This window comes from Monodelphis domestica, chromosome 2, assembly GCF_027887165.1.
Source record: "Monodelphis domestica isolate mMonDom1 chromosome 2, mMonDom1.pri, whole genome shotgun sequence".
Classification (NCBI taxonomy): Eukaryota; Metazoa; Chordata; class Mammalia; order Didelphimorphia; family Didelphidae; genus Monodelphis; species Monodelphis domestica.
The window spans coordinates 198,690,998-198,717,328 of NC_077228.1; the positions used below are offsets into that span (position 1 = coordinate 198,690,998).

Here is a 26,331-nt window from a genome sequence, read left to right on the forward strand (position 1 = left end):
TATTATATATGGTTTTAGACTTTCAATATATTGATTGGAAGTACTAATTTTTTTCCCTCTCTAAAAAATATTTGTTATATAGGAAGGTTTTCTGGAAAGGGAAGAATACTTGTGTAAAGATTAAAATTTAGGAATATGGGGAGACTGAGGCATGTAGAAATTAGTTTCTCTCTGCAAGGAGTATTATATTTTTTAGAGGTTTATTAAGGATTAAGGATTAAAGAATATACAAGTAAGAAACATGTGCCTAGGCCAGAGGCCTAGACAAAATAACCTCACATCATGGAAGAGACGCCTCTGCTCCAAAACAGAAGTCCAAAAGACAAAGAGCTCAAAAGCCTTTGCAATCAGCTTAAGTACCTTCTCGATCTCGCCCACCTCAGAATTCCATGAGATTACAAAGCATTTTGGGGAAGTGGAGCAAGGGCTTGTGGGGATTGAAGTCCAGAGTTCAAATCTCAATTTTACATTCCCCCCATTTGATCCTCTGGGAAGAAGTCCTTCCCCAAAGGATCATAAAAACATAATCAATTTAAATATTACAATAATTTGAGGATAAGAAAAAAAAAACCCAATAATTGCTGAACGCATTGACAAAAAGCCAGTTAGGGGGCAGTCCCCTTTGGCATGAAAGTATACATACAAATAAATGTTCAATCAACCACACCCAAAGTTCAATTTTGTGCAACTTGTGGTCTGGAGGCATCTTCATTATGTCTTCTCCAACAGTTCAGTTTCTGGGTTCAGAGAGGTAGCATCTTCTTTACCTAAAATTCTGCTCAAAAGGAATTTAAACTTTGCAATTTAAATAATATTTTTTTACATTCCCCCTGTTAAGAGGGTGATTAAAAAAACAGGATCTTATGAGGTATATGAATCAATTGGTAAGAGAAATTAACAAAAACATCAGAAAAATCCAAAAGAAAAGAAAAATTTCTGGATGAAAATATAGACTATCAAAGTCTTATGTGTAAAAATTCCAAGTAAAAGAAAAATAAATCTATAACAGATCCTTCTATCAGGGCCCAATCAAAATGATCTAAGCAATAATGCATTTACCCAATCAGTAGCCAGGACTACAAAAAGGTACCACACTATGAGAGGCAGAAAAGGAAGGGACCAGATTATAGGAGCCAAGGTTTCAGGGATACTCGTCTGTGAGTATTTTCAGAGTGAGTGTGGACACAAGGAAAGCCTATGTCTTAACACATGTTAAACATAGTAACCTCGAGTCTTCACACTAGGTTCAAGACCTTTGTATTGGCCTAGAAGTGCATCAATCCATCCTGGATTGGCTTTTCTTTGGCTCTGTGCAATGGCTATTGTGTGTATATCTTGTCCTGGAATCAGACAGAATCATTAAGCAAAGTCCCATAATTTATTTAAATAATTAGTGGCATCGTTTTTATAGTCACAAGCTTGTTGGGCATGCATTGACAAATGTATCTTAAACTTGTAGTATTGAAGAATCAAAAAGTTAAAGAAAATCTTAATGCTGGTGACATGTGCTTGGAATATAAAAGGAGAGAAAAAATAATAATGGCTTACACACCTTTTGAGCACCTACAGATACAGATAGATTTCATAACAATGCCAAAGGCTGGACATTATAAATTTTGTCTGTCATAGTAGATCAACTGACCAGATGGCCGGAAGCATTTCCTGCAACCTGAGCCACAGCGGCTTTTGTTGCTAAGGTGCTTTTAAAGGAAATTATTCCTCATTTTGGCCTGCCAGCACATATTGATTCCGATAGAGGAAGTCATTTTACTGATTCTATCTTAAACCAAATATATTCTTGCTTGGGGATAACTCCCAAATTCCATGTTCCATATCATCCCCAGAGCTCAGGCCAAGTTGAAAGGATGAATAAAGAACTTAAAACTATGAATGGAAAATTATGAACTGAGACCCATTTAAAATGGCCTGAAATTCTCCCTCTGGCTCTATTTTATCTTAGAAGCAGGCCTAGAGGAGACTTACATATTTCACCATTTGAGATGCTTTTTGGACTTCCGTTTTGGAGCAGAGGCGTCTCTTCCATGATGTGAGATTATCTTGTCTAGGCCACTCTGGCCTAGGCATGTGTTTCTTATCCTGTCTTTTCTTTAATCCTTAATCTTCAATAAACCTCTAAAAAATATAATACTCCTTGTAGAGAGAAACTAATTTCTACCTGCCTCAGTCTCCCCTAAATTTTAATCTTTACACTTGGGAATAAATATGATGATAAAAGAAACAGAAGAAAATAACTTATTTTCTAAGAAAAGCCATTAAGACATTCCATCATAGTCATCCAATGGTGAGCTTTCAGATAGTGAATTCAATGACACAAATGCTAAAATTGCAATATGTGAGGTAGAAGGCAATTAATTTCATTCCAGCAATAATTACTCTATTAATGAAATTTCTTCTATACCTGATAATATAACTGTCAATAAGCAAAGTGGACTTGATTTCAGGACAAAAGACAAGAAGGGCCACAATGCCTGAAATATAAAAATGTTTTTTTCTAGCAATGAGCTGCTATTTTTCAACCAGTGTGTAGACACTAGCAACAGCTAAGTATTATTCTTCCAATCTGGCCTTATTGCATATTCAACATCCAAAGTCACAAAGATAAGTCCTATTTCTTCTTTGTGAATTTTACTTAGCAAGCAAATGCTTAGAAACATTAAAAAATGTATAAATGCCAAAGGTCAACAAATATCAGGCAATGCAACTAATCCATGATATTAGATGAATTAGAAAGGCTCAATGGCCTTGTTTTTACTCCCATTTATCAGTAAAAGAAACCTACCTGTGAAAACATTATGTGAAACAAAGCCTGGGGGTGTCCTTTGTTCAGTAAAACTATGCCCTCTAAATCAATTCTTAATAATAAGGTACTTTTACTTTGATCCCAAAACGGAAAGAAGCAAATCTATCTTAAGACAAATTATGTTTAGCATCTTCATTGTAGAATCTTTGTCTTGAAAATTATCAGACAGTATTTATTTCTGATGGGCAGGTAGGTGATGTAGTGGATAGAGTACTGGGCCTACAGTCAGAAAGACTCATCTTCTTGAATTCAAATTCAGCTTCAGACAGACACTAGCTGTGTGACTGAGCAAGTCACATACTATTTGTCTAAATTTCCTCATCTATAAAATGAAATGAAGAAGGAAGTAGCAAACAATTCCAATATCTTTGCCAAGAAAACTCCACGTGGGGTCACAAAGAATTGGACATGACTAAAAACAATTAAACAACAAGAATCTACTCCTGAAAATGCAGCACATTATACGAATTGAAATTCATAAACTCTGAATAAATGCCATATATTATTTACAGATCACCTTGTTGGTCTGAGTTTTTGTACAGTGCCAATACTGAGCAAGGAATGAATTCAGAAGCCAACTATAATTGGGTAGCTCTAATTCCAAGATTTAGTTCTCACCTCTAACTGGGGGTGGGGTGGGAGGGGATGGTAAAGCTGAAGTTCTAATAGTGGCTGAGTCCAGCAGCAGTCTGCTGAAACTTGAAATCAGTGGCATGCTGAGAGAAACTTGCTGGACTAAAATGATAAATCAGTTGGCAGACTTCATCCCTAATATAATCATACTGGGAGTAATGAAAGCTTGAAGGTCCCCAACCTAAACTGTGAAAAGCACAAGGATGTAAATGAACAAAAGCTCAAGATATAAATCCAGAAGAAGAAAATTACTTAAAAATCTCTACAAGCAAAGTCTCCAAGAAAAATGCAGAATGGACACAAGTCCAATAAGAATTCCTAGAAGTAGTCAAAGCAAGAATTTTTAAAAAGAAGTAAAAAATTATTTTAAAAATCAAACAAGAGTGATAAAGGAAAACATGGGAAAAGAGAAGATCTGAAGTTATAACAACAATGGTTGAAGCCATGGAGGGTCCTACCTCTAAAATAATGCATATGTTAACATTATAAAGTATTAAAACAGGGGTAGACATACACTTTATTTGCAAAAAACCATATTGGCTGTAGAAAATGAACTATAAAAAAAGCATTCAAAATGTGATTTCTAAATCAGTGATTACAAAGGAATAGATTCAATAACACTTTCCCTCTTGTTTATAAAAATATACTTTAAATACAAATAATAAGATTATAATTTTCCTTTAAAATAAAAGTTTTCATCCTATCATTTTCCTTTTCTTTGTTTATGGATTTTAAAAAAATGTACTGCCCCAGTGGATACAGCTTGGTCCTTTGAGGAATTCTTAAATTTGAGCATTTCCAGAATTTAAAAACTAGATATGATAGACCTTTGGCAATTACTAATGGAAATAGAAAGGAATATACATATTTTTCAGATGTTCACCTTTGCAAAAAATAATCATGTCTTAGAACAGAAAAATCTCATCTCAAGAACTAATACAGAAAAACAAATCATATGTACTTTACTGACAATGTAATAAAAATATTAAAGAACCACCTTAAATTGTTAAAAATCAACTAGAAATTATGTAACTTAATCCTAAAGAATTGGTGGTCAATAGAACAAATCAAAGAAATAATAGATAATTTTGTTAATAATAATCACAACAATGATTCGATGCCAATTTTGGGGGAGATGCGAACAAAGTACTTTACCTTGGGATAAAAAAATATATATGCGCATATATATATATATATAACTAAAAAGAATAGATCAATGAATTGGCAATGAAACTAAAAATTCTAGAAAAATTAATAATAAAAAACTAACTAAAACCAAAATAGAAATCCTGAAAAATCAGAGATTAATTAAATTGAAAACAAAAAAAAAACACCACTTAATAAAATAAGGGGCTTTTAGAGGGAAAAAGAGAAAACATAAAATGGATAAATTATTGGCTAATTTGATTACAAATAATTGCCAGACTGCCAGTAACAAAAATGAAAAAGAATTCACAATAAATTGAGAAGAAATAAGAAACCTAGAAACAATTTTTGCTTACACTATGTGCCAATAAACCCTACAACTTAAATATTTACAAAAATATGAAATACACAGATTAACATAATGAGAAATAGGGAATTTAAACTACCCAATTTCAGAGGAAGAATTTGAATAAGCCATAAATGAACTTCCAAAGGAAAAAAGTCAACTATAAGGCCAGATGAATCCATTGAATTCTATGAAATATTCAAAATTGTTTGCAAAATAGCAAAAGAGATCCTACCCAATTCCTCTTATGACATAGATATGGTCTTAATTCATAAACCAGGAAGAGTCAAAGTAGAAAAAGACCAAAATCCCCTATAAACATAGATGAAAAAATTTTAAATAAAATATAAGCAAGGTAGCTAGGTGACTCAGTGAATAGAGAGCCAGACTTGGAGACAGGCGATCCTAGGTTCAAATCTGACCTCATACACTTCCTAACTGCAAGCCCTAATAATCCCCATTTTCTAACCCTTACTGCTCTTCAGCCTTGGAACTGAAACAGTATGTTGATACTAAGACAGAAGTTAAGAGTTTAAAAAAAATATATATATATATATTAGCAAAGGAGCTAAAAGAGCATATTAAACAGATGTAACATCATGATCAGGCTGAATTTATAACAGGAATGCAGGACTGATTTCTTATTAGAAAAATTATCATCAACCATTTTAACATTTATAACAAATTCAACAAAAATAATTAACAGATGCACAAAAATCTCAACAAAATACTATACCCATTTCTATGAAAAACACTAGAAAACATAAAACTAAATGGATCTTTCCCTAAAATGTTAAATAGTATATATTTAAATCTAAAAGCTACTCTTATATACAACTGAAATAAAATCAGGAATGAAATAAAAATGTCTATTACAAAATGTAATTTAAACTTTTGGGAATCCTCCTACCAAGATACCTAAGAAATTATAACAACAACCTGTGAATCTTAAAAACTGCTCAGACTCTACCTTAGAAGATTTGGTTAAGCTATTCCCTTATTGTAACAAATGGAGGTACTTGATCAGGAATGTATTGGGAATTTGAACATTACTCCACCCATACTTGGGCATACTTTAGGGGAAGATAAAGTTGTAAACTCCTGATGGAACAATGAAAAGTCCCCAACTCATACTTATAGTAAAGCTAGAACCTTAAGCTAGGTCTATTTTTAGATCTAATACAAAAGGGTGCTAAGTACCTATAAAGGTTAAATTAATCACTAAAAGGTCAAGCAACTTACAAAAGGCAAGCTTAACAAAAGAGGTGTAAACTTTTAGTCTACCCAGAGAAGGTGAGAACTAAAGAGTGGTGAGAACTAAGAATGGGCAGTCCTGGGAAAAACATCTACTGTGATTGGTAGATGTGAAAATTTAGGGGAGGTGACACAAGAAAAAATGTCTTTAAAAGGAAGGGACTTACTGAATTTGAATAGTTGGAGTTCACTATGGAGATTGGAGTTAGTTGGAGAAGCTGGGTCGCTGAACTCAGTTCAGGAGTTGAGGATTTCAGTGAAGGACTGGAGTTTTGCTTCGGACAAATCTTGTAGTGAGTGATTAAAGACTGACTAGTCTCTCTTAAGCCTAGGCCCTTCATACTATTTACTCTACTCTCTCTCTCCCTTTCCTTAATTCCTTCATTTGTATTAATTAAAATATCCATAAAACCCAGCTGACTTGGGTATTTTCATATTTGGGAATTTTTCCCATGGAAACCATTTATTTTTTATTTAAATCAAGACACTAAAAATTATCTTTACAGTTTTGGCAATTCACAGTCTTGAAACCCACATTTTCTTGGTCACAAACCACAAAGCACTCTTTATAGAAATAAAAATCTAAAAATCTAAATAACTGGGAAAAATATTAATTGCTCATTGGTAGGATGAGTCAATATAATAAAAATGGCCATATTAACTAAATGAATTTATTCAATGTCACACCAAATTAAAGGATTATTTTATAGAACTAGAAAAAATAATAATTGAACTCATAGAGACAAAAAAAAAAGGTCAAGAATCTCACAGAAGCAGCAAGGTGGTTTAGATAGCTAGACTTGGGAGTCAGAAATACTGGCTTTCAAATTGGTCCTTAAATACATCCTAATTATGTGACCCTGGGCAAGTCACTAAACCCCAACTGTCTAATCCTTAATATTCTAAGACAGGAGGTAAGGATTAAAAAAAAATCTCATGAGAAATAACAAAAATAAGTGGAAAAAAAGCTGTTCCTTATCTCAAACCATACTACAAAGCTATAGTTCTCAAAGCAATAAGGTACTGGTTTAAAAAATAGATTAAAAAATGGAACAGATTAAGCTACACAACATACAGATGCCATGCATCTGGTACACTGGTATATAAACTTAAAAGACTTGAGCTAAATAGAAGACTCAGTATTTGATGATAATAAAAAAAACTACTGGGAAAATTGAATAGGTATTAGATTTAGACCAACACCTCATATCTTATTCTAAGAAAAGTGCCAAATGAATATATGATCTTGATATAAAAGGTCACATTTAAACAAAATTGAGAAATATGGAAAAAATCAGATCTACTGATAAAAGATCATGATTAAATAAAGGACAGAAAGGATCATAGAAAATAAAAACAGATAATTTTGATATGAAATTGAAAAGCTTTTGCAAAAAACAAATCTAATAAAGTTACAATTAAAAGGAAATAATTGAGGAAAAATAACTTTGCAACAAGTTCTTCTGTCAAAGTTCACACTTCTCTGACATATAAGGAACTGAAATGTACTATAAAAATATGAATAGGCAGTTCTCAAAGCAAGAAATCCAATCTATAAGTTTATAAAAATGCTTCAAAAATCACTATCAATTAGAAGTGAAAATTGCAATTCTGAGATTTTATCTTCACCTCATCAGATTGGCAAAGATGACAAAAAGGGAAAATGATACGTTTGAAGGGCTGCAGGAAAACAGACATACTGATGCACTATTGTTGGATTTGTGAATGAGTACGACGCATTCTGTAAAGCAATAGGGAATCATACAAAAGAAGTTACTAAAACAGTATGTGCCATAGATTCAACTATACCACTCCTAGGTTGTTAATAATAAAAAGAATACTAGTAGCTAGCTTTTATATGACACCTACTATGTGTCATGCACTGTGTTAGGTGCTTTATAAATATTATTTCATTTGATCCTCACAACCCAGGGAGGTAGATGTCTTATTCTTTCCATTTAATAATCAAGAGATTAAAAAAAAAGAAAGAAAAAATCCTATGTGCTCAAAAATATTGCTAGCAGTTCTTTTTTCCCCAAAATGTATTTCTTTTTTCAATTATATATATAAACAATTTTGGACAATTGTTTCCTGACATTTTAAGATTTTCTCCTCCCACTCCTCAAATAAGTCTGATATATGCTATGCCAGTGTAGCAGCTCTTTTTTGTAGTGGCAAAAAAACTGGAAACTAAAAGGATGCACATCAATTGAGGAATGGAATAATTAGTTATGATATATGAATGTGAAGGTATTCTATTCTGCTTTAAGAAATTAGGAAATAGATCATTTTCAAGAAACAGCTAAAAAGTTATATGAATTGATCTAAAATGAAGAATCAGAAGAACAAATTGTACACTATTAGTTAATGACATAAAGCTTCTGAAGACTTGTATAAAACTAATGCAGAAGGCAATGAGCAAAACCACGAAGACAATTTGTACAAGGACAAGACCACTATAAATAAAGACCATTTTGAAAGTTGCAAAAGTTAATGTTGACAACTTTGGGAGATATGCCTAGCAAGCAGGATCTCTTGATCCTAGCAACATCACTGTCTTGGCCTAAATCCAAGTTGCTTTCCAGGATGGCTGGACCAATTCAGAATATTAACATGTCCATTTTTCCATTGCACTCCAACATTGACTATCTTCATCTTATATCATCTTTTGACAATTTACTGGTGTAAGGTGAAACCTCAGGGTTGTTTTATTTAACATTTCTCTTAGATGTCTATCTTTTAGATATCTTAGATTTTTATTTTGCATTTTTTTCTTACAGCCTTTAATGGAAAACATTGGCATGATCACAGTTTTGACAGTTTAGACAAACTAACCAGATTGCTAGCTGTACTATCAAGGCTGCATTCAATACCACCACACAATACCCTCTTTCTTTTAATCTCCATTCTTATTTTTTCCCATCTTCATACTTTGTTCTTTGTCAAACTAGTCTGTGATCTGACTATACTGATATAGTTGATTCAAGAATTATTCCCATATCATTAATGTCATATCCTATCATTGAAATATAATAAATTTCCTTTCTCCTAATGTTTTTCAGTGTTTGCCATGTCCAATGATAATTTTCTTGAAGTCATTTTTCATGCTGAATAGAGGGATTTTTTTTTTTGGCAGTCTACAAGTCTGACCTTTCTCATTCTTTATTCCTGATCCATCACATACATGGAGGAATCTTTCATACAGTTAATTTGTAATTTTTTTGAGAACTATTTGCTCACTTCCATTGACTAGCTGGGCATTGGAGAATGAAGGCTTCTCAGATCATATACATTTTAATTCTCTACATGATTATCAGACCCTTTTCAGAGATATTTGCTCAAAGATTTTTTCCCCCTAATCAACAGCTTATCTTAGTTGTACTGATTTTGTTTATATTTATCTATTTTTTATTCTGTGATAACTTCTATCCCTTAAGAAGTCTTCCTCCTAGTCAAATTTGTAAAAGATAACCGATCTTGTTCTCTTCTAATTGTTCATGGCATGAACCTTCATATTGAGGTTGAGCTGGCATAGTGAGTAAGTTAATTGACTTGAACTCAATTGAACCTGAATTAAAATCCTGCCTCAAACTCTTACTAGCTGTCTGACCTTGGGCAAGTCATAATTTTTATCAACCTCAGTTTTTTCAGAATACAACAGCATCTACTTCACAGGATTATTTGTGAGAAAAGAAGGTAGTATATATAATATGCTTTGCAAACTATAAAATCACCGTATTAGCTATTATTATAATCCATTTAGAGCTTGTAGTATATAGTATAAATCTAAAACTAATTTCTGTCAAACTTTTGTTTTCCCAGTTCTTGTCAAATAGAGTTCTTTACCAAATAATTTATATTTTTTGGTTTAATCAAGCACTGGATTATCGAATTGGTTCGTGATTCTTGCCTATCTAATCCATTTCACTAATCTGGTTGTCTATTTCTTAACTAGTATCAAATAATTTTGATGTTTACTTATATATCCAAATACATTATTTACTCTTAATTCTTACTTTTTTTATGATTTCCCTTAAGATTTTAGACCTTTTGTTTCTCTAAATGAATTGCTATTTTGTCTAGCTCTAATTTGCCCTCTTAGTAGGGTTAAAAAAAATTCTCAAAGTTTAGCACTTCTAGAACTATGGCAGATAATAGTGTAAAAGTGTATTTATCAGGAAAGCTTATAGGTTAGGGATTCTTAAATCATTTTTTGTGTTCTAGATCCCTTTAGTAGTCTGGACACTTGTGGATCCCCTCCTCTAAGAATGTTTCTAAATGCATAAAACATGTAAGATTATAAACGAAACCAATTATATTGAAATATAATTATTAAAAAGTTTTTAAACCAAGTTCATGGACCCCAGGTAAAGAGCTCCTTTTCTAGCATTTCCCTCATTTTCAAATAATACTAGTTTTTAGTTTTAGCAAAGTCTTTCTTTTACTAAATAAAACATTCTAGTGGCCATTCCTTCCTTGAATTTAACCTCTCTTTTAATTCTTTTAATTTAATTTAAACATTCTTTTAATAGAATATTTAAAGTTTAAATTTACATTCAAAAGTTTAATTAAATATTTAAGCATTTAAAGTTTAGTTAAATTAAATCTGTGACTGAAAAAGCTTTGGTGGAGGGGGGTTTGGGGAAATACCTAAATTCCACATGACATTTTTGATAAGTTAACTAATTTATGAGTCTACTCCATAAATTCTGGATTTGGAGTTCAAAGACCTGGGTTCAAATCAAGAAAGCTTAACTACCTACTGCCAGTATAGCTTTGGACAAGTTACAACAATTGGGTTTGAGAATCTGCTCATTTGTCACGTGAGGAGTTAGACTAAGTGACTTTTAAGTACCTTTCCAGGTCTAAATCAATGTCCTATATCTGGACATTGGGAGCATGCGATTATCTGATTTTTATACCTACTTGCCTATTTTGTTACCTTCTACCCCTGGGTTCCTAAACAGCAATTTAAACCAATATTAACACTCCCGTGCTGATCTGACCAATTAGTTGCATGAAATAATTAGCTCTGCCCAAAATAAACCCACCTATCTGGATTGTTGCTGCCAAAGGACAATGTCATATTGAAGGGATTCAAAACACACAAAAATCCAACATCAGCAACTGACAGGGTATGATCAACACTTGTTCTTCCTTAATTGCTATTCTTCTGCCCAAGCAGTGACATCATTCTCCTCCCCCTTTCTCCTACCTCTACAGGAAAATGGTTTTAGAGAAAGGGAGACTGGGTAACTAAACTTCAGTTTGCAAAGCCTAACCATTCCCTAGAGTCCAGAAACTTTTGCCCTGACTTCAAAACATCCCTGACAATTAGGCCACTACATGGCATAGTTAACTATATAAGTGGTCTTATTTCAGAGCTCCAACCACTTGGTATGTGGTTCTTAAAATATAGGCCTATAAGCTATGAGAGAGGAAAAGGTATGGGGACCTGCCTGATTTTTTTAACAAATTATCCTCCAAAAAACTTTTAACATAATACCTCAAAAATGAATTCTAGAGTAGCAAAACCCACAAAAGGTTGGAGTAAAACAAGCATGCCAAGGCAGGCCCCACCTAGTAAGTCATTACAAGCCTTACTGGCAGCTCCCTATAAGGAATCAGCCAAGTTTTAAGTTAGAAGTCAACTGTTCGTTGGTCCTCTCGTACCCAGCATTATAATAATTTATCCCTCCTATTTACTGTATACCTAAAATAAATGTTTCATACTTTATATAACAATGATTCTCCCAACAAGAGTTGGCAAGACATGTACTTTTTGTATTATTTTTGTAGTATTTCCAGTAATGGAAATGGATTTGTGCTAAGCTGAATTCACATACTACCCACGTTATAGGGACAAGCAAAAATGAACAGCAAGCAATAGCTAATTAGGAAGTAAGGATTTGCCCATTTTACCCCAGTAAAACAACTTTTTTGGAGGTGATTTCAGTTGCAAATATTAAAAATCCTCAAACTCTTCCCCAACCTCCTTTTAATAGAAATTTCAAGATCTCCCACATTCAACAAACATGCCCAGTCATTCCTAGAAAGCTATCCTTCCTTGTACCTATCTATTCTACACAACTATTTTTGAGTTGTCCTCTCAAAAATCTCCTTTTTGGACTAGAATATATTTTTTTATTTAATTGTCATTAATAATAATTCCTTTTAAGTCATGAAAATCTTAGTTAAATTCTTTCCAAATGGATGACTTTTTTTGCATAGGGAAGTAATGCTAAGAGATGACAATTCCAACAGGCAAGTCAGAGCCCTAACTGCTCCCAGGTTCTCCCTCTTACCAAACATGAGACCCAACTGCATTGACACTACACCAAAGGGAAGTGAGAACAGTTCATTTATGATCCAGCATGTCTTATTTAAATGATCAGGATTTCAAACGTTTCAGTAATCTGGCTCAATCCTATGACAAACATTTTACCTGAGATTTTCCTGCAGTCTTCACGTTTGGGGATTCTCTCCATGCCAGCCCTACTCATAGGCTGCAATGGGTCCCAAGAAGAATCACAAAACCTCATCTTAAATTGAGTCTTGATTCTGCAGATTTTTCCCATTATTCTAGCTAATGTACTAAAGCTGTATCATTCGTCCCCCCTCCCCAGTTAAAGCCATATTTCCTTCTTAAAATAGGATTATGCTGTCAGCTCCCAATGTAGGGGGCAGGAAAAGTAAAGACAGGAGCAAAAGATGGGAACTGCTGAGATCTCTCAAATGAAGAGCAATCTTTGTACTGTCACTGCTAGTAGGGGTGGCAAGTTACAAATAATATCTATTGTTTGATGGTGGGCTTAGAAGAGGAGTGGGCAGAAATCATAGTGGTTTGTTTTGTTTTAATTTTTTAACAGGCTCTAATTAAAATTGGTTTCTTTGACATTCAGAATTGCTTTGCTAAGCAAGTACTTGCTTACTTTTCTACTTTGGCACAAATTAATCCTATACAGCTGATTGTATATTACTAAATTCTCATATAAATGCCCAGATAACTAGGGAAAAGGAACAAAGGACTACTACCAAGTATCAATTGCTCACTAGATGCCTGGATGACAAAACTGGAATCAGTTTTCTTATTCACATGGTCAGATAACCAGAGAGACTCATCCTTAATTTGCTAAAAGGATGAAAGATTCACCACCTGGCATGTCAGCAAGAATAGTGGCTACAACAATCTCAGTAAAAAACAACAGCTTGAAAGAAATAAAAATTGAGGAGATGCCCATCAATTGAAGAATGGCTGAACAAGTTGCAGTAAATGATTGTGATGGAATACTATTGTGCCATGAAGAAGTGACAAGCAGAAAGGTTTCACAGAAAAACCTGGGAAGATTTATATGAATTGATGCAAAGTAAACAGAACCAGAAAAATACTGTACACGGTAATAGCAATATTGCAGTGATGGTCAATTGGGCAAGATTTAGTTACTCTGATTAATATAATGATCTAAGAGAATTCCAAAGGATCTATGATGAAAAATGCTATCTACCTCCAGAAAGAGAACCGATGAACTGAGGTCTGACTTAAGTATACTTTTTTCACTTTCTTTTTTGGCAACATGGCTAATACAGAAATTTGTGCATGACTTTTCATGTATAACTGACATACTCTGTTTTCTGAATGAGTGGGGGAGAAGAGGGTAGGGAGGGAGAGCGTTTGGAACTCAAATTTTTTTTAAACCAATGTTAAAAATAAAAATATAAAACAATAGCTTCAAATAGAACAGTATCATATTCAAGTGAGTTAGAAAACACTAAAAAACTTACCTGGAACTCTTGACCTTAAGAAATAGAGAAATTTCCCATTCTTAGAGTGCATAATGGCTCTCTTGATAAATTCCACCACTGACTGGCAACGGTCCTCAAACTTGGGGTGACACCAGAGGCTGAAAGTTCCTTTATATCAGAAAATAAAGGCATATTAGATAAAGTCGAGGAAGGGGTGGCGGGGAGAGGGGAAGGGGGTGGAAACAAGAGTTAGCTAGGTGGCTCAGGGCTGGAGATAGGAGGTCCTGGGTTCAAATCTAGTTTCAGACACCTCCCAATTATGTAACCTTAGGCAAGTCACTTAACCCAACTGCCCAACCCTCCTCTGCCTTGGAACCAATACTTAATATTGATTCTAGGACAGAATGTAAAGGTTTTAAAAAAAGAAAGTAGGGATGTTTTCTTTATCATAACAATGAGTCTCAAACCTTTTCAGGTTCATGGTAACATCTGACAAGGCAAAACATTGTGGAATGCCAAACCCACTATATTAGGAACTACATTAGAAAAATGGCACTGCTTTTAATGGCAATACTGAAGTAACAGTTAATTTGTATTAAGATGATGTAAGTCAAGTAAGCTACAAAAAGGGAACACTGTCATATTGAAGATATTAGAAGGAACCACATAACCCACAATTTTTGAAAGCTAAAATCCAGGAATTGAATCACCTCCAAACTGTATCTTTTTGAAAGAACCCTAATTCCTTATCCATTCCAAATTCATTTTTAGGCTTTACCTTTCACTACAGGATTCCAGGGCATCAAATAATTAAAATAATGGTAAAGATATGAATAGTGACACTAAAAAAAAAATCAATGAGTTAAATCTTTAGGGATCTCTTTGTCTTCTTGTGTTAAGCAAGGGATAGACAAGACAGAAAGCTGTGACACTTGCAATCTTCTCCTCTTTACCTACAGATTCCCAAGTCCCAAGTTAGGAAGATTTCCCCTTGAAATTTTAGGTTCCCAGTGAAAAGAAGGAAGCTAAATATTCTGGATGCTTGTTTTTTAAAAGCAGGATATCAGTGGCATCTAAAAGGTTCTGCCCTAAAAAGTGATACTGATCAGAGAAGGGGATGGTTCACTATTCAAGGTGTCTCTATTTAAAAAGAAGACAAATGTTCCACTGCTAACTGGTACCTAAAAGCTATATAAAGTTTCTATTAAAAAACTCTACTGATTCCCAAAAGAAAAGCATCTTTGGGAAGGGAAAAAAAGCAACTGGAGAGGCATTTAAAATGGTTGTTTCTAGTACCTTCCCTACCTGGAATGTGAAGGTCAAACATTTATCTCTTTACTTTTTTCTGCGGTCTAGTCATTTGTCATTTTCACTGGTTTATCAAAGTGCTTCGTGCTGCAATTTTTTTGAAGAACAGCTGGGGGAAAAAGGCAGAAGCTGACCCACAGTTACACCAATTAATTCCCAAGCCTTTGGAATCAAGTTCCTTCCTCCTCTCCTTCTTCGTGTGTGTGTGTGTGTGTGTGTGTGTGTGTGTGTGTGTATCTACTAGAGAATGATGAAAATAGAGTTCATGCTGACCTATTCCTCCTCTCCTTCTTCGTGTGTGTGTGTGTGTGTGTGTGTGTGTCTACTAGAGAATGATGAAAATAGAGTTCATGCTGACCTAAATGACCAACTCCTGCCACAAAAGTGATGCAGACTCTGCTGAGGTCATCAGAATGAAGCAAAGAGAAGGAAAGACAAGAAAGTGCTCAAAAACAGTAGGAAGAAGAGCTTGCCTAACATTATGAGCTCCATTAGACTAAACATAGAGAAGGGGGAAAGTTAAGATTGCTACCTTAAGTAAACAAATAACATCCTCAAAGGATCTGTACATTCCCATTTCTTTGGAATGTATACAGATATGATGGAGGGTTTATTATTATCAAGATCAAACCCCAATTATTACCACAAGCCTTTGGGCAATAATAAAATAAATAAATAAAAAAGTGAAAATCCAACTTCCTTAAAATAGTAACAAGTCAACTTCTAATCAAACAAGATTTTGGGAGAGTTAAGTATCATTTGATAATGAGAGTTTGGTAGCTGAAGGCTCACTGACCTTATGTTCCTCCTAAAAAGGACTTCTGTCTAAATGGCTTCAAAGCTTAGAGGGACATTTTTATTATCATGCTGATAGGCTGAAAGAGCTGGTGAGAATACTATGCCAAGAAGTTCAAAACAGGACTAGGAGATCAATGCAAAAAAACTCCACTTGCACATCTGTCCAGTTCATATGAGCTAGAATTACTAACAGCAAATATCTCTAGATGTTAAGTATAATTATAGTCAAAGCCACTTATGTTTAGTGATCAATTGGGGAGAATAGTCCCCCAATCATCCTCAGGGCGGATTGTGATTTTTAAAATCTCTATCTTGCTTGGTCTAGCACCCAAAATTGTGCACATCCACAGTACACGGGCATGTGTTGGTCAATGGCAAATCAGAGATAGCTAACTGCCCACCTGGGCTGTCCCAAGCCAAGCTTAAGCCACCATTGGTACGTGTGAGGCGCAGGAAGTGAGGTAGAGAACAGCCTCTGGAATTCGCTCACTTCCTGTGGACAGGGCTAGGCGCCAGTTCGTTCTAGGAGCTCAAGAAGGAGGAGGCCTGCAGGCAGCTTTCCTATCAAAAGGATTACAGTGCTACTTATTACTGGAAACCTCCCCAGTGATCATGGTCACTCTCTCTTACTCAGCAAACATGTTACTAAGAAAACCCTTAAATTAAATAGACTCTTCTCTGTGTCTCTGACCCCAATACAGTCCCCCCCCAATTTATTCTAGTGGCTATTTGCTTACTCTCTCCTCTGTTGCCATCATGGAAGTCTTGTTTGTCTTATTTCTTTCTATTTACAGTCTAATCCTTCTCCCCCCCCCCCCCCCCTTTTTAAGTGAGGTAGCAGAGATGGCTATCTGGAAATAATGGAACTCATTCAAACTCTCAAGCAGGAGCTCCCTGGGCAATGTATTTTGAAAGGAAGTACTGAAACAAGTTTATATATAGGCCAAACAACATAAACTTGAGTAGTACCTGAATAGACTGTAAATATCTCAAGGGTAAGGACGGTGTTTTCTACTTCTTTGCACTACACAATTTCCCCTGCCTAAAAATTCTAAGGCAAGGGTCTAACTACAGTAAGCATGAAAATGACCACTGATGCTCTTTTCTCTGGACCTCAACCTCATCTCTAAAGTACTTTCCAATTCTAAAATACTGTAATTATAAAGCCCTTCACAGGGATCTGCTCTTACCTCTGTAGTGCTCCATTCTGGTATGGTGCGTGATTCCCTGGGATCGGAAGCTGAGGCTCAGGATATATCGGGGATCAGAACTGTCCCGTACCAGGAAGGAGCCATCTGGCTTGCCCTTCAGCTTCATTTCAGCATCTTCCCAATTCATAGGCCCCCAATACCAACCACACTACCAAGACAAAAACAAGGTTTTGGTTAACAGAGTTGAGAAATGGTAAATGATTTAAAACAGTCCATCCCACCATAAGAAAAATACATCCTCAAAATATTTTGGTGGCTAAATATGTTGGGAACAGCCCTGCCTATTAGCAATGGACAATAAACCCCTTATTTTTTTAGACCTTTACAATCCCAAGAAAGTAATTCTACTATTTCCATGACCAGGGGCACAAAGAAGCACTGGTATAAACTAATATGGCTAGTGATCCAGCTACTTATATAAATTCCCACCCCCAAACAAGATTCTCTCTACCATTCAAAAGTCTTTATGAATTAATCTAATTTCCCCTTCCTTCTCCTTGTACTTAACAAGAGTAGACCATATTTTAACTATAGGCAAATGGGGCAAAGAAAACCATCCTTCCCCTAAAGCAGGGGTTCTTAATCTGGAGTCTGTGAACTTTTTTAAATTTAACTATATTTCCATATAAATTATTTCCTTTTGAATCCTATGTGTTTATGCATTTTAAGAAATTTTCTTCTTAAAAAAGGTCCCTAGGCTTCATCAGACTACCAAAGGGGTCTCTGACACAAAAAAGGTTAAGAACCCCTGCCCTAAAGGAAAAGCTGGGAAGGCCAAGGAATAGTAGGCACCCCAGTGGTGGGGTATGGAATTGGAGTATGGGAAGGAAGGTACCTCTGGTCCCCAGCACAATCCTACCTTCTCCAATTCCCGAAGGCTAGCTGCAAAGCTGCTAGAGTCAGGTCGGTAGAGAGGACATTGAAGGTGCTGGGTGGGTTGGTTATGTAGGGATTCAGTAGCTCGGATGGGTACAATCCGGGGAAATGCATCTGCAGGGCAACAGAGGTCATCTGTTCACTCCCCCAAAACAGATATTAATTTCTGGGAGTGGGGCAAAGCATTAGAGGCTAAGCTGGAAAAGGGAAAAGCCAAAGCAATAGGAGAAAGCTTGATGGGCCAGAGGAAAGCTGTGTGGGCTTATGTGTGCTATGAAGGCTAGTGAAGGATGGGTTGGGGTCTTTCACCCCACCAGAGGAAAAAGGGAGCAACTCACTAACCTGACTAAGGTGACTACTTCAGGGACTTCACCAGCCTAGAGCAGATTCCAACTTCTCCCACATCGAGGTAAAGTTCCAGGTAAAACAGCCTTGGAAATAGTCACTCGCCTACTTGCCCAGGGAGAGTAACAATTTACACCAGGCAAGTAGAAAAGAATGTTCAATCCATTCATTTTATTTTATTTTATTAATTTCCTGGTAGGCTGGCAAAAGTGGGTATTGACTGCTACATGTTTGGTACTTCTTTAAAAGGCTGCAGTAAAAACCAAAAGCTTAGCAAAACCATAGTACTATTCATAAAGCCCTTCTACTATTAAAAGAGAAAGCTTTGGGCAATTTCTTGATCAACAGCTAAGCAGGGCCTACAAACTAGTCACTCCTAGTAGCAAACAAAGAGAATATTCAATAAGGGGACTCCAGGTCCTAATAAAAGCTGATCTTTTACTTCACAAAATAAATCTTCGCTTACAAAAGAAAGATGTTAAAGAATGGACAGCTCAGACTCATCTTAGCAATCTAGCCTAGCCAAGGAGGCAAGACTTAAGTTTTCTTATAGTTTTGGATTTTTCAAATAGAATTCTTCCCATCACTCATCACCCATCCCAAACCCAAACCCCTACCACATGAACACCCCCCAGGCTAATCACACCACATGCCCTACTTTCTCAAGTCTTGCCACTAAAGCTAAGCTGACCTGGGGCATGGGGCGGAGGAGGTGGAGGCAAGGGAAAAGACTGCAGGGAAGACCCCATCGGAGCCACTAGGACAGATGTAGGCAGCGTCCCACTGATATCATCTAGAAGAGAGAACAAAAGCAAGCAGTTCAGAAATGGGAGAACAAAGCAAGCAGTGGGGGTAGCAAGCAACAGGACATCCACTAAAGCAAAAAGAACTAACCCTTCATCCTGCCTTTGAAGGGTTAAAAATCCCTTTAACTATCTTAAGTTGGCTGGAATTAACATGCAGAATGGGAGAAAGATCTGGGTGGAATGTGTTTTGGGGAAAATAATGATTCTCTTTCTAAAGTAGTTCAGTGAAAGGAGACCCAAGGGAAAAGCAGAAATGAAAAACTGGAGCCAATGCAGCAGCAATGGTATCACAACATGCAAGAACTTCAGCTTCAGGGAGGCAAAGGAAGGGAGAAAGGATTGTAAGAAACCAGAGAGGTCAGAATTAGAAATCCATCATGGGCTCACTTGCCTCCTTCTAAAGTAAAACCTATCTTTCAAGTACTCCTTCTGCCCCACCTCCCAAAGGACAGGAAAGAATGAAGAGGAGAAGCACTATACCTAGGAGGCTGAGGCTTCTTCGTGGAGGAGGAGGGGGAGTTGGAGGATGTGGAGAGGTCAGACCTCGCTGAGAAATGTCCACGTCCACAAGTGACACCGTTTCACCTAAGGGATTGATTCATGGAGCAAGCATGTTACAGAAAGGTACAAAGCAGAGGCTGAAGCAAGCAGAGGTCAAGGATGGCTGGAGAGGCCACAACTCTTGAAAAGTCCAATACCTATTTTGTAGGGCTTAAGTTTTCACTGCACAGTGATAAAAAAAATTAAACACAATTAACTATTTTGAATATTAAGCACCAAATAATAAGTATTTGTTGAAATGATATGTAGAAACAGGCTTAAGATCCATAATCTAGGTTCTGTCAAAAACATATTGTCAAAACATCTGTCAAAAACAATTCATATTCACATATTTCTGAAACAAACAAATAAGGCAGGGCACTTGCAAGAAGAAAATATTTGTGAGGACCTTGACAAGAACACAAAAGTTAAGACTATGAATCAATTATTTCCTTCTATATGGTTCTGATTTTTAAATCTGAGAGTAATCCAAAAAGCGAAAACTCCCACAGGCTGAAAACCACACCTATACCCCCAAAAATCACTCCAGTAAAAGGTCACAACAGCTATAAGAACAATTCAGTAAGAAGTTGGTGAAAGAATGTTAGCTTCATTCAGAAGACAAAAAGTCAATCCCTCAGTAATAAACAGTGGTCAACACCTCCATCAGAATCAAAAGAATTCCAGAATAAAAGGAGCTTATATTACCACCATGACTATTATAGAGACCTGAGAGAACTATGGAGTGGGGGGGGGGGGGGGGGGGAGAATCCAAAAAGTAATCAGAGCAGCATCTAACAGCATCTGCCAAAATCTAGTGCCGCATATAGGACTTGCTATGGAGTCAAGTCCTAATAATGCAAAATCAAGTCAGTCACTAAAATCCAACTCCTAACAATTTATTTCACTGATGTGAGAATGAAGATGTCCAAAATGGTGAATGTAAATCATTTCTTATAAGTTGCATATGAAATCAAGAAAATTTAGGGAGTCTATAAAAAGACCCTTGACTCATTCAACAAATCTGAGCATTCTCAACTTCAAGGAGGGAGAAATTAGTAATTGGGGAAAAAAAGATTATTTAAATTCAAGGTTTAGGGCAATGTGATATCATTCCCCATGTTATATACATAGGAAAACAAACTACTGGGCAGTTCTGATATTTCTTCAATATCACCATATTAAGGCAAGGGTACAAAATCTGGGAGAGTTCAGAAAGAATTTCAAAAAGATTTTTTGACTGCTCAGGGCTTCTCATCAAAGTTCAACACAAAGTGCTAAATAACAAAGATTTATGGCTTTATTTTGATAAAGACTATTCATCACTACAGCCCATTCAAGCAGAGGCATAACACTATCTAAACAGCCTCCTCACACAAATCAGGAAGCTGTTCCATAAAAGACATCAAATCTCCCTTCCTTATGCTCTCTGCTAATGCTACAATAAGAGATTTACACTGGACACAAAGAACCTCCCTAACAGTTGCACAAGCAACCAGACACAAGAACAGGCAACATAGGAAGACTACCTAATCCCCTTTACCAGAAGTCTTTTAAAAAAGATTATATAATCCTGAATCCAGTCCACTAGCTAACCCTTAGATCCTCCAGGACAGTGGTGTCAAACTCAAACAGAAAATGAAAATTATAAGGATCCCCTTAAACAGCATATTAACTTAGAAAATAACAAATTAACATTATGTTGTATTTTTATTTATTTTGCCAAACATTTCCCAATTACATTTTAATCTAGTTTGGGCAGCACTAGGAGTTTTGTAGGTCTTGTGTCATATAAATTAGCAATTTTTACTTTTAATATTCATATTATAATATGAATGTATACATCTCATTGAGGCTACCTAATTATAGGCAAGTGCCCTTTACTACATGTGACAAGCATTCATCCTTCTTTGTGTTCAATCAGTCCTAAAATTCCATAATATACTTAACGTCATTAAAAACAGCCCTGTGGCCCATCCAGAAGGGCATTTCTGTAACAGATCTGTAACAGGTCCACTCTTCCTCTTAGGCTTCAGAATTCAGTCAGCAAATATTTACCAAGCACCTAGCAGATACTATATACCAGGCATTAGGTAAGCAGACAGAAATGAAGAAGACCCTGCCCTAAAGAAGTTTATATTCTTTCAGGAGAAATAATATATATGCAAATGACGAATAAAATTTATACAAAGAAACTACAAGATAATTGGGGGGGGGGGGACAGATTAGCCTTTGGGGACATGGAAATCAGGAAAGGCCTCATGAAGGAGGTCGTGCTTGTGCTAAACTTTGAATGGAACTAGAGACTCTAAAAGGTGGCAGTAAGGAGGGAGTGTATTCCAGATATGGATATCAATTTGTACAAAGCATAGATTTGTACAATGCTAGAAGATAAAATGTTATATGTGAGGAATAGCAACAAAGCTAATTTAGCTAGGCTACAGAACATGTGATATGTGAAAAGAGACCAATAAGGAGATTATTATGAAAGTCTTAATGAGAGGAGAGCTAGGTAGCACAGTGAATAAAGTTCCAGGCCTGGAGTCAGGAGGACCTGGGGTCTCAGCCATTTGCTAGATGTGTGACCTCTGGGCAAGTTACTTATCCTTAACTGCCTAGCCCTTGCCCTTCTGTCTTAGTTATTACTGACACAGAAAATAAGGGTTTTTTTTTAAAGAAAGAAAGAAAGAAAAAGGCTTGGTGAGGAGCAATGGGGGCCTGAGCTAGTCTGGTAGCAATAGAAAGGGATAGATTCTTAAGAGATATTGTAAAAGAAGTGACCAGAAGGACAAGTATACCTAGCTTACCTGTGAAGAAGGGGCTGAAGGAGACCGGAGAAAAGGCACTTTGAGTTCTTGTCAACCTGGGTTTCCTGGGAGAGGGGGAAAAAAAAGAATGAGGAGAAAGAAAACCTGAGCATTGAATTCACTGGAAAACTTAATTTCAGATACATTGAAAAACAAAAGAAATCCCTAGTCACTGTTGGTAAAAATCTTGTAATAAAGCCTAAAATGTAAAAGGTGGGGAAATGAAATAATTAAGCAGCTTTTTGAACAGATTTGCCTTCAGAATTCAATAGCCTACAAAGCAATAAGAAATCCCTATGGATCTTTATCCATACCCCAGCACATTAAAAGAGTAAAATACCTTGAGTAGTAATTAGCAAATCCATTTCAGGAGGAAGGAATCAGATGCAGAGTCGATTTTCATATGAGAGCCAAGAAAGAGGCTCCAAACCTGAATGGAAGCCAGAGCATAGCATCGATTTTCCCACTGGGAACTGCTGTTAGAATGGGAAGCTTTATAAGATACCCATGGAATGAGCTTAGACTTGGGGACAGTAACTGGAGACACATGTAGTTCTCGACCAATTTTGCACAAATAAACCAGGAGGCCGCCAAGCTCTCAAGAAAGACCCCAGGGAATAGTCAAATTGAAAACCTTAAGCATCAATTAGCAAGTGAGCTCCCATAGTGAGGGAGCTGGGCATAGTCCAGAACCCAAAGAGACCAATTCTTGTCCTCTCTGAACTGCTTAAGGATGATATGTAATGCTTTCCTCTAAGTTCTCCTAATAGGCATTTTCTTGAATCTAGTCAAAGCCTCATCATCTGTCCATCACTGGCTAATGGCTGCTCACCCTGAAAGGCTTCTTACCCCATTCCACCTAAATGAAATCAATGAAGAAAACAGGAAAGCCTATTATCATAAGTCTACTTCTAGACTTAATTTTTTTGTTCCCTAATCCACACCTTTCCCCAAGCCTTCCTACTCTTAATCTCTCAAATTCTGTCCTGAATGTCATCAGCATTATCTTCTATCCCAGGAAGGTATCTTTATGAAATTAAGAACTTGGGTTTCCTCCTGGACACCAACCTGAAAACAAACTCTCTCCTGAGAAAACATCACAGAAAAGTCATGGTCATACTAATACCTCAGTTACACCTGGCTGCTCCATAAGAAACCAGAATATTCCTAAAGAAGACAAACCCATACTTGGAATGGTTTCCGTCCTTACCTCTGCCTCTGGCTTTCCATCAAGACTCAGCTTAAATGCAACCTTTTATATGAAGTCTTCCCTAATACCCCTCCTCCCTGAAATGCTCCCTACCCCCTTTAAATATTCATGAAAAATTCATTTCATATATATTACATATAGCAAAGCCAAACAAGTTGGCTTATTCCTCCTCAAATGTTCAGTCTCAAATCTAAACTAGTTTTAATGCTGATCCACTAAGACAAGATCTCTTTGAAAGGAAAACTATGCTTTCTATAGACATGAGAAGTTAAAGGGGAGTTATACTGGGGGCACAGGGAAACTCCTTGAAAGCAGGTGTCCCTCCCCCTCCTTTTTTATTGTTGGTATCTCCACCACCCAGTTCAGTATTTGGCATGTAACGATTCTCTCTGCACATCATCTCTCTGTCTGTCCTCTTTAATCATATGGACTACTTTTGCAATAGCTTCCTAACTGGTCTCCCTTACTCAAGTCTCTTCTTAAATCCATATTGCACACAGCTGCCCAAGTGATTTTTTTTTCTAAAGCACATTTCTGATCATGCTACTCTTCTGCTCAAAATCCAGTGGGGCTCCCTATTACCTCTAAGGTCAAAATACAGTTATAGCCAGACTATTGTTTTTATATTATTTATGTTGTTATTCTTCATACACATTACATCTTCCATCTTTAGATAGATCATCTCCCAAGCTCAAAATACCTCTGCTTTAACCTCTAAGGATTTTTTTTTAAATTAAACTCTTATCTTCTGACTTGGAATCAATACTAAGATCAATTCCAAGGCAGGCACATGATTAAGGAATAAGCCACAGGGGTTAAGTGACTTGCTCAGAGTCACATAGCCAGAAGTGTCTGTGGTCACATTTGAGTCCAGGACCTCCCATCTCCAGGCCAGGCTCTCTAGCCATTGACCTTGACCAGAAATCCCTGGTTTCCTTCAAAGGTCTGCTCAAATACCACCTCTTACATGACCTCCACCCCAGCTGTTCATGCCTATCCATTTCAATAAACTTTTTTTACTATATAAATGTGTTCCTGCCACCCCTGATAGAATATAAGCTAAAGAAGGAGCACAGCCTTGCCTCCTTTACAAGAGAACTGTCCTAGCCAATGTAAAACAGATGCCACTACTCCCATACCTTTAAAAAAAAAAAAGAAGCTATATTGTAAAGACCTAACTAAGGAGGAAAACTGAGAAGCTATCTAGTTTCCTCAACCTGGCTACTTTTCAATTCTTCCCTGTACCTTATTCATGCTGGTAACAGGCACACTGACACACTCTGTAAAACCTACCCCTGAATAATTCAGTTGGTCATATAAAAATAAGATATATTCAAAAGTGCTTATCATGTTGCCTATAGCTATCTGAAGCTCATTTCTAACATATATGGTCCTCCTTAAAGGAAGATTTAACTTCAGTGAATAGACATCTTTTATTCTGCTACACAGCTTCCAGAATGATTTTTTTTTTTAAATGCGTTGGGGGCACAACATTAAATTCAATAAGCAGAAACCTAAAGCATTGGCCTTTCAAAAGGTTCACACCTCAGCCACTTGGCCATTTGCCTTTTTCCAAAGAAAACTACATTACTCTGCCATCTGCCCATGCTGGAGACTATAGTCTCTTTGGTGCCAAACACAGAGGAATGGCAGTACTCAAAATGCACACATCTTGTGCAGGCCTTCTCACTTCAGCTCATCTTCTCGCCTCCGCATTTTAGAAACCCAGAGGAAGAAGAGGAGGAGGGTAATTTCTAGGATCTGGAATTCAACAAGCATGGATCATAAAAAGCATATGAACCTAAGCCTAGGCTCCATCATGAAAAAGCCCCAAACAGTTTCACCTGACAGATTTCCCTTATTTGGAGAACACATAGGTAGGAGAGGTATAAACAACTGAGAGGTTAAAAAATTCACTTCCTAATATCTCTCCAGAAAGCTACCCAAATAGAGATCATCCTGGGCATGATATATCAAGTTTGGGGACCAATGTTAATTAATGTTAATATCAACAACCTAGTTGGGATTCTTTCAACAAATACATTATTTTTGTCCATATCATTCCCTATCCCTTTTGCTAATTCCCTAGGTCATTTAAACAGTATGCCAGGACACAGCAATGTCATAACCTTGCCAGGAACAGAAAATATGTAAAGAGTCAGGCAATATGAAGGAGATTGGGGCAGGCAAATGTGAGAATTCAGCATGGCAGTATATGAGTTTGCTGAATAGGGTGGAAGTTAACAGTTCTGGACATTTATTCACCAAATGTCAGTAAGTCCACAATTCAAATCACTAAATTAGCAGCAACAAATTTATAGACATTTCACAGCTTTTTAAAAAAGGTGAAAATAAAGTTACAGTATGGACTGAGATAATTTAAGGTTTTGTCTATAGTTATTATAGGTATCTGTTAAAGTCAAATTTCCTTTATTTACCCTCCACTCATTTCCTCTTTCATCTCCCATATATTCTCTATGTATATGT

General features: G+C 36.3%; 1 protein-coding gene across 4 annotated transcripts in view; it reads right to left on the minus strand.

Annotated features, from left to right (window-relative positions):
* Positions 1-26,331, minus strand: part of SOCS7 (suppressor of cytokine signaling 7) — a 48,609-nt gene that overhangs the window by 15,853 nt on the left and 6,425 nt on the right. For 2 of the 4 annotated variants that reach the window (XM_007482333.3, XM_001366767.4), the window contains exons 2-7: positions 22,635-22,699; positions 19,768-19,872; positions 19,173-19,274; positions 18,120-18,250; positions 17,240-17,408; positions 13,983-14,111 (exon numbers count right to left, since the gene is read on the minus strand). In XM_007482333.3, the coding sequence (XP_007482395.1) occupies positions 13,983-14,111; positions 17,240-17,408; positions 18,120-18,250; positions 19,173-19,274; positions 19,768-19,872; positions 22,635-22,699 (701 nt within the window). The remainder of the gene's footprint in view (positions 1-13,982; positions 14,112-17,239; positions 17,409-18,119; positions 18,251-19,172; positions 19,275-19,767; positions 19,873-22,634; positions 22,700-26,331) is intronic. The other 2 variants (XM_056816823.1, XM_007482335.3) reach the window with 2 other exon arrangements.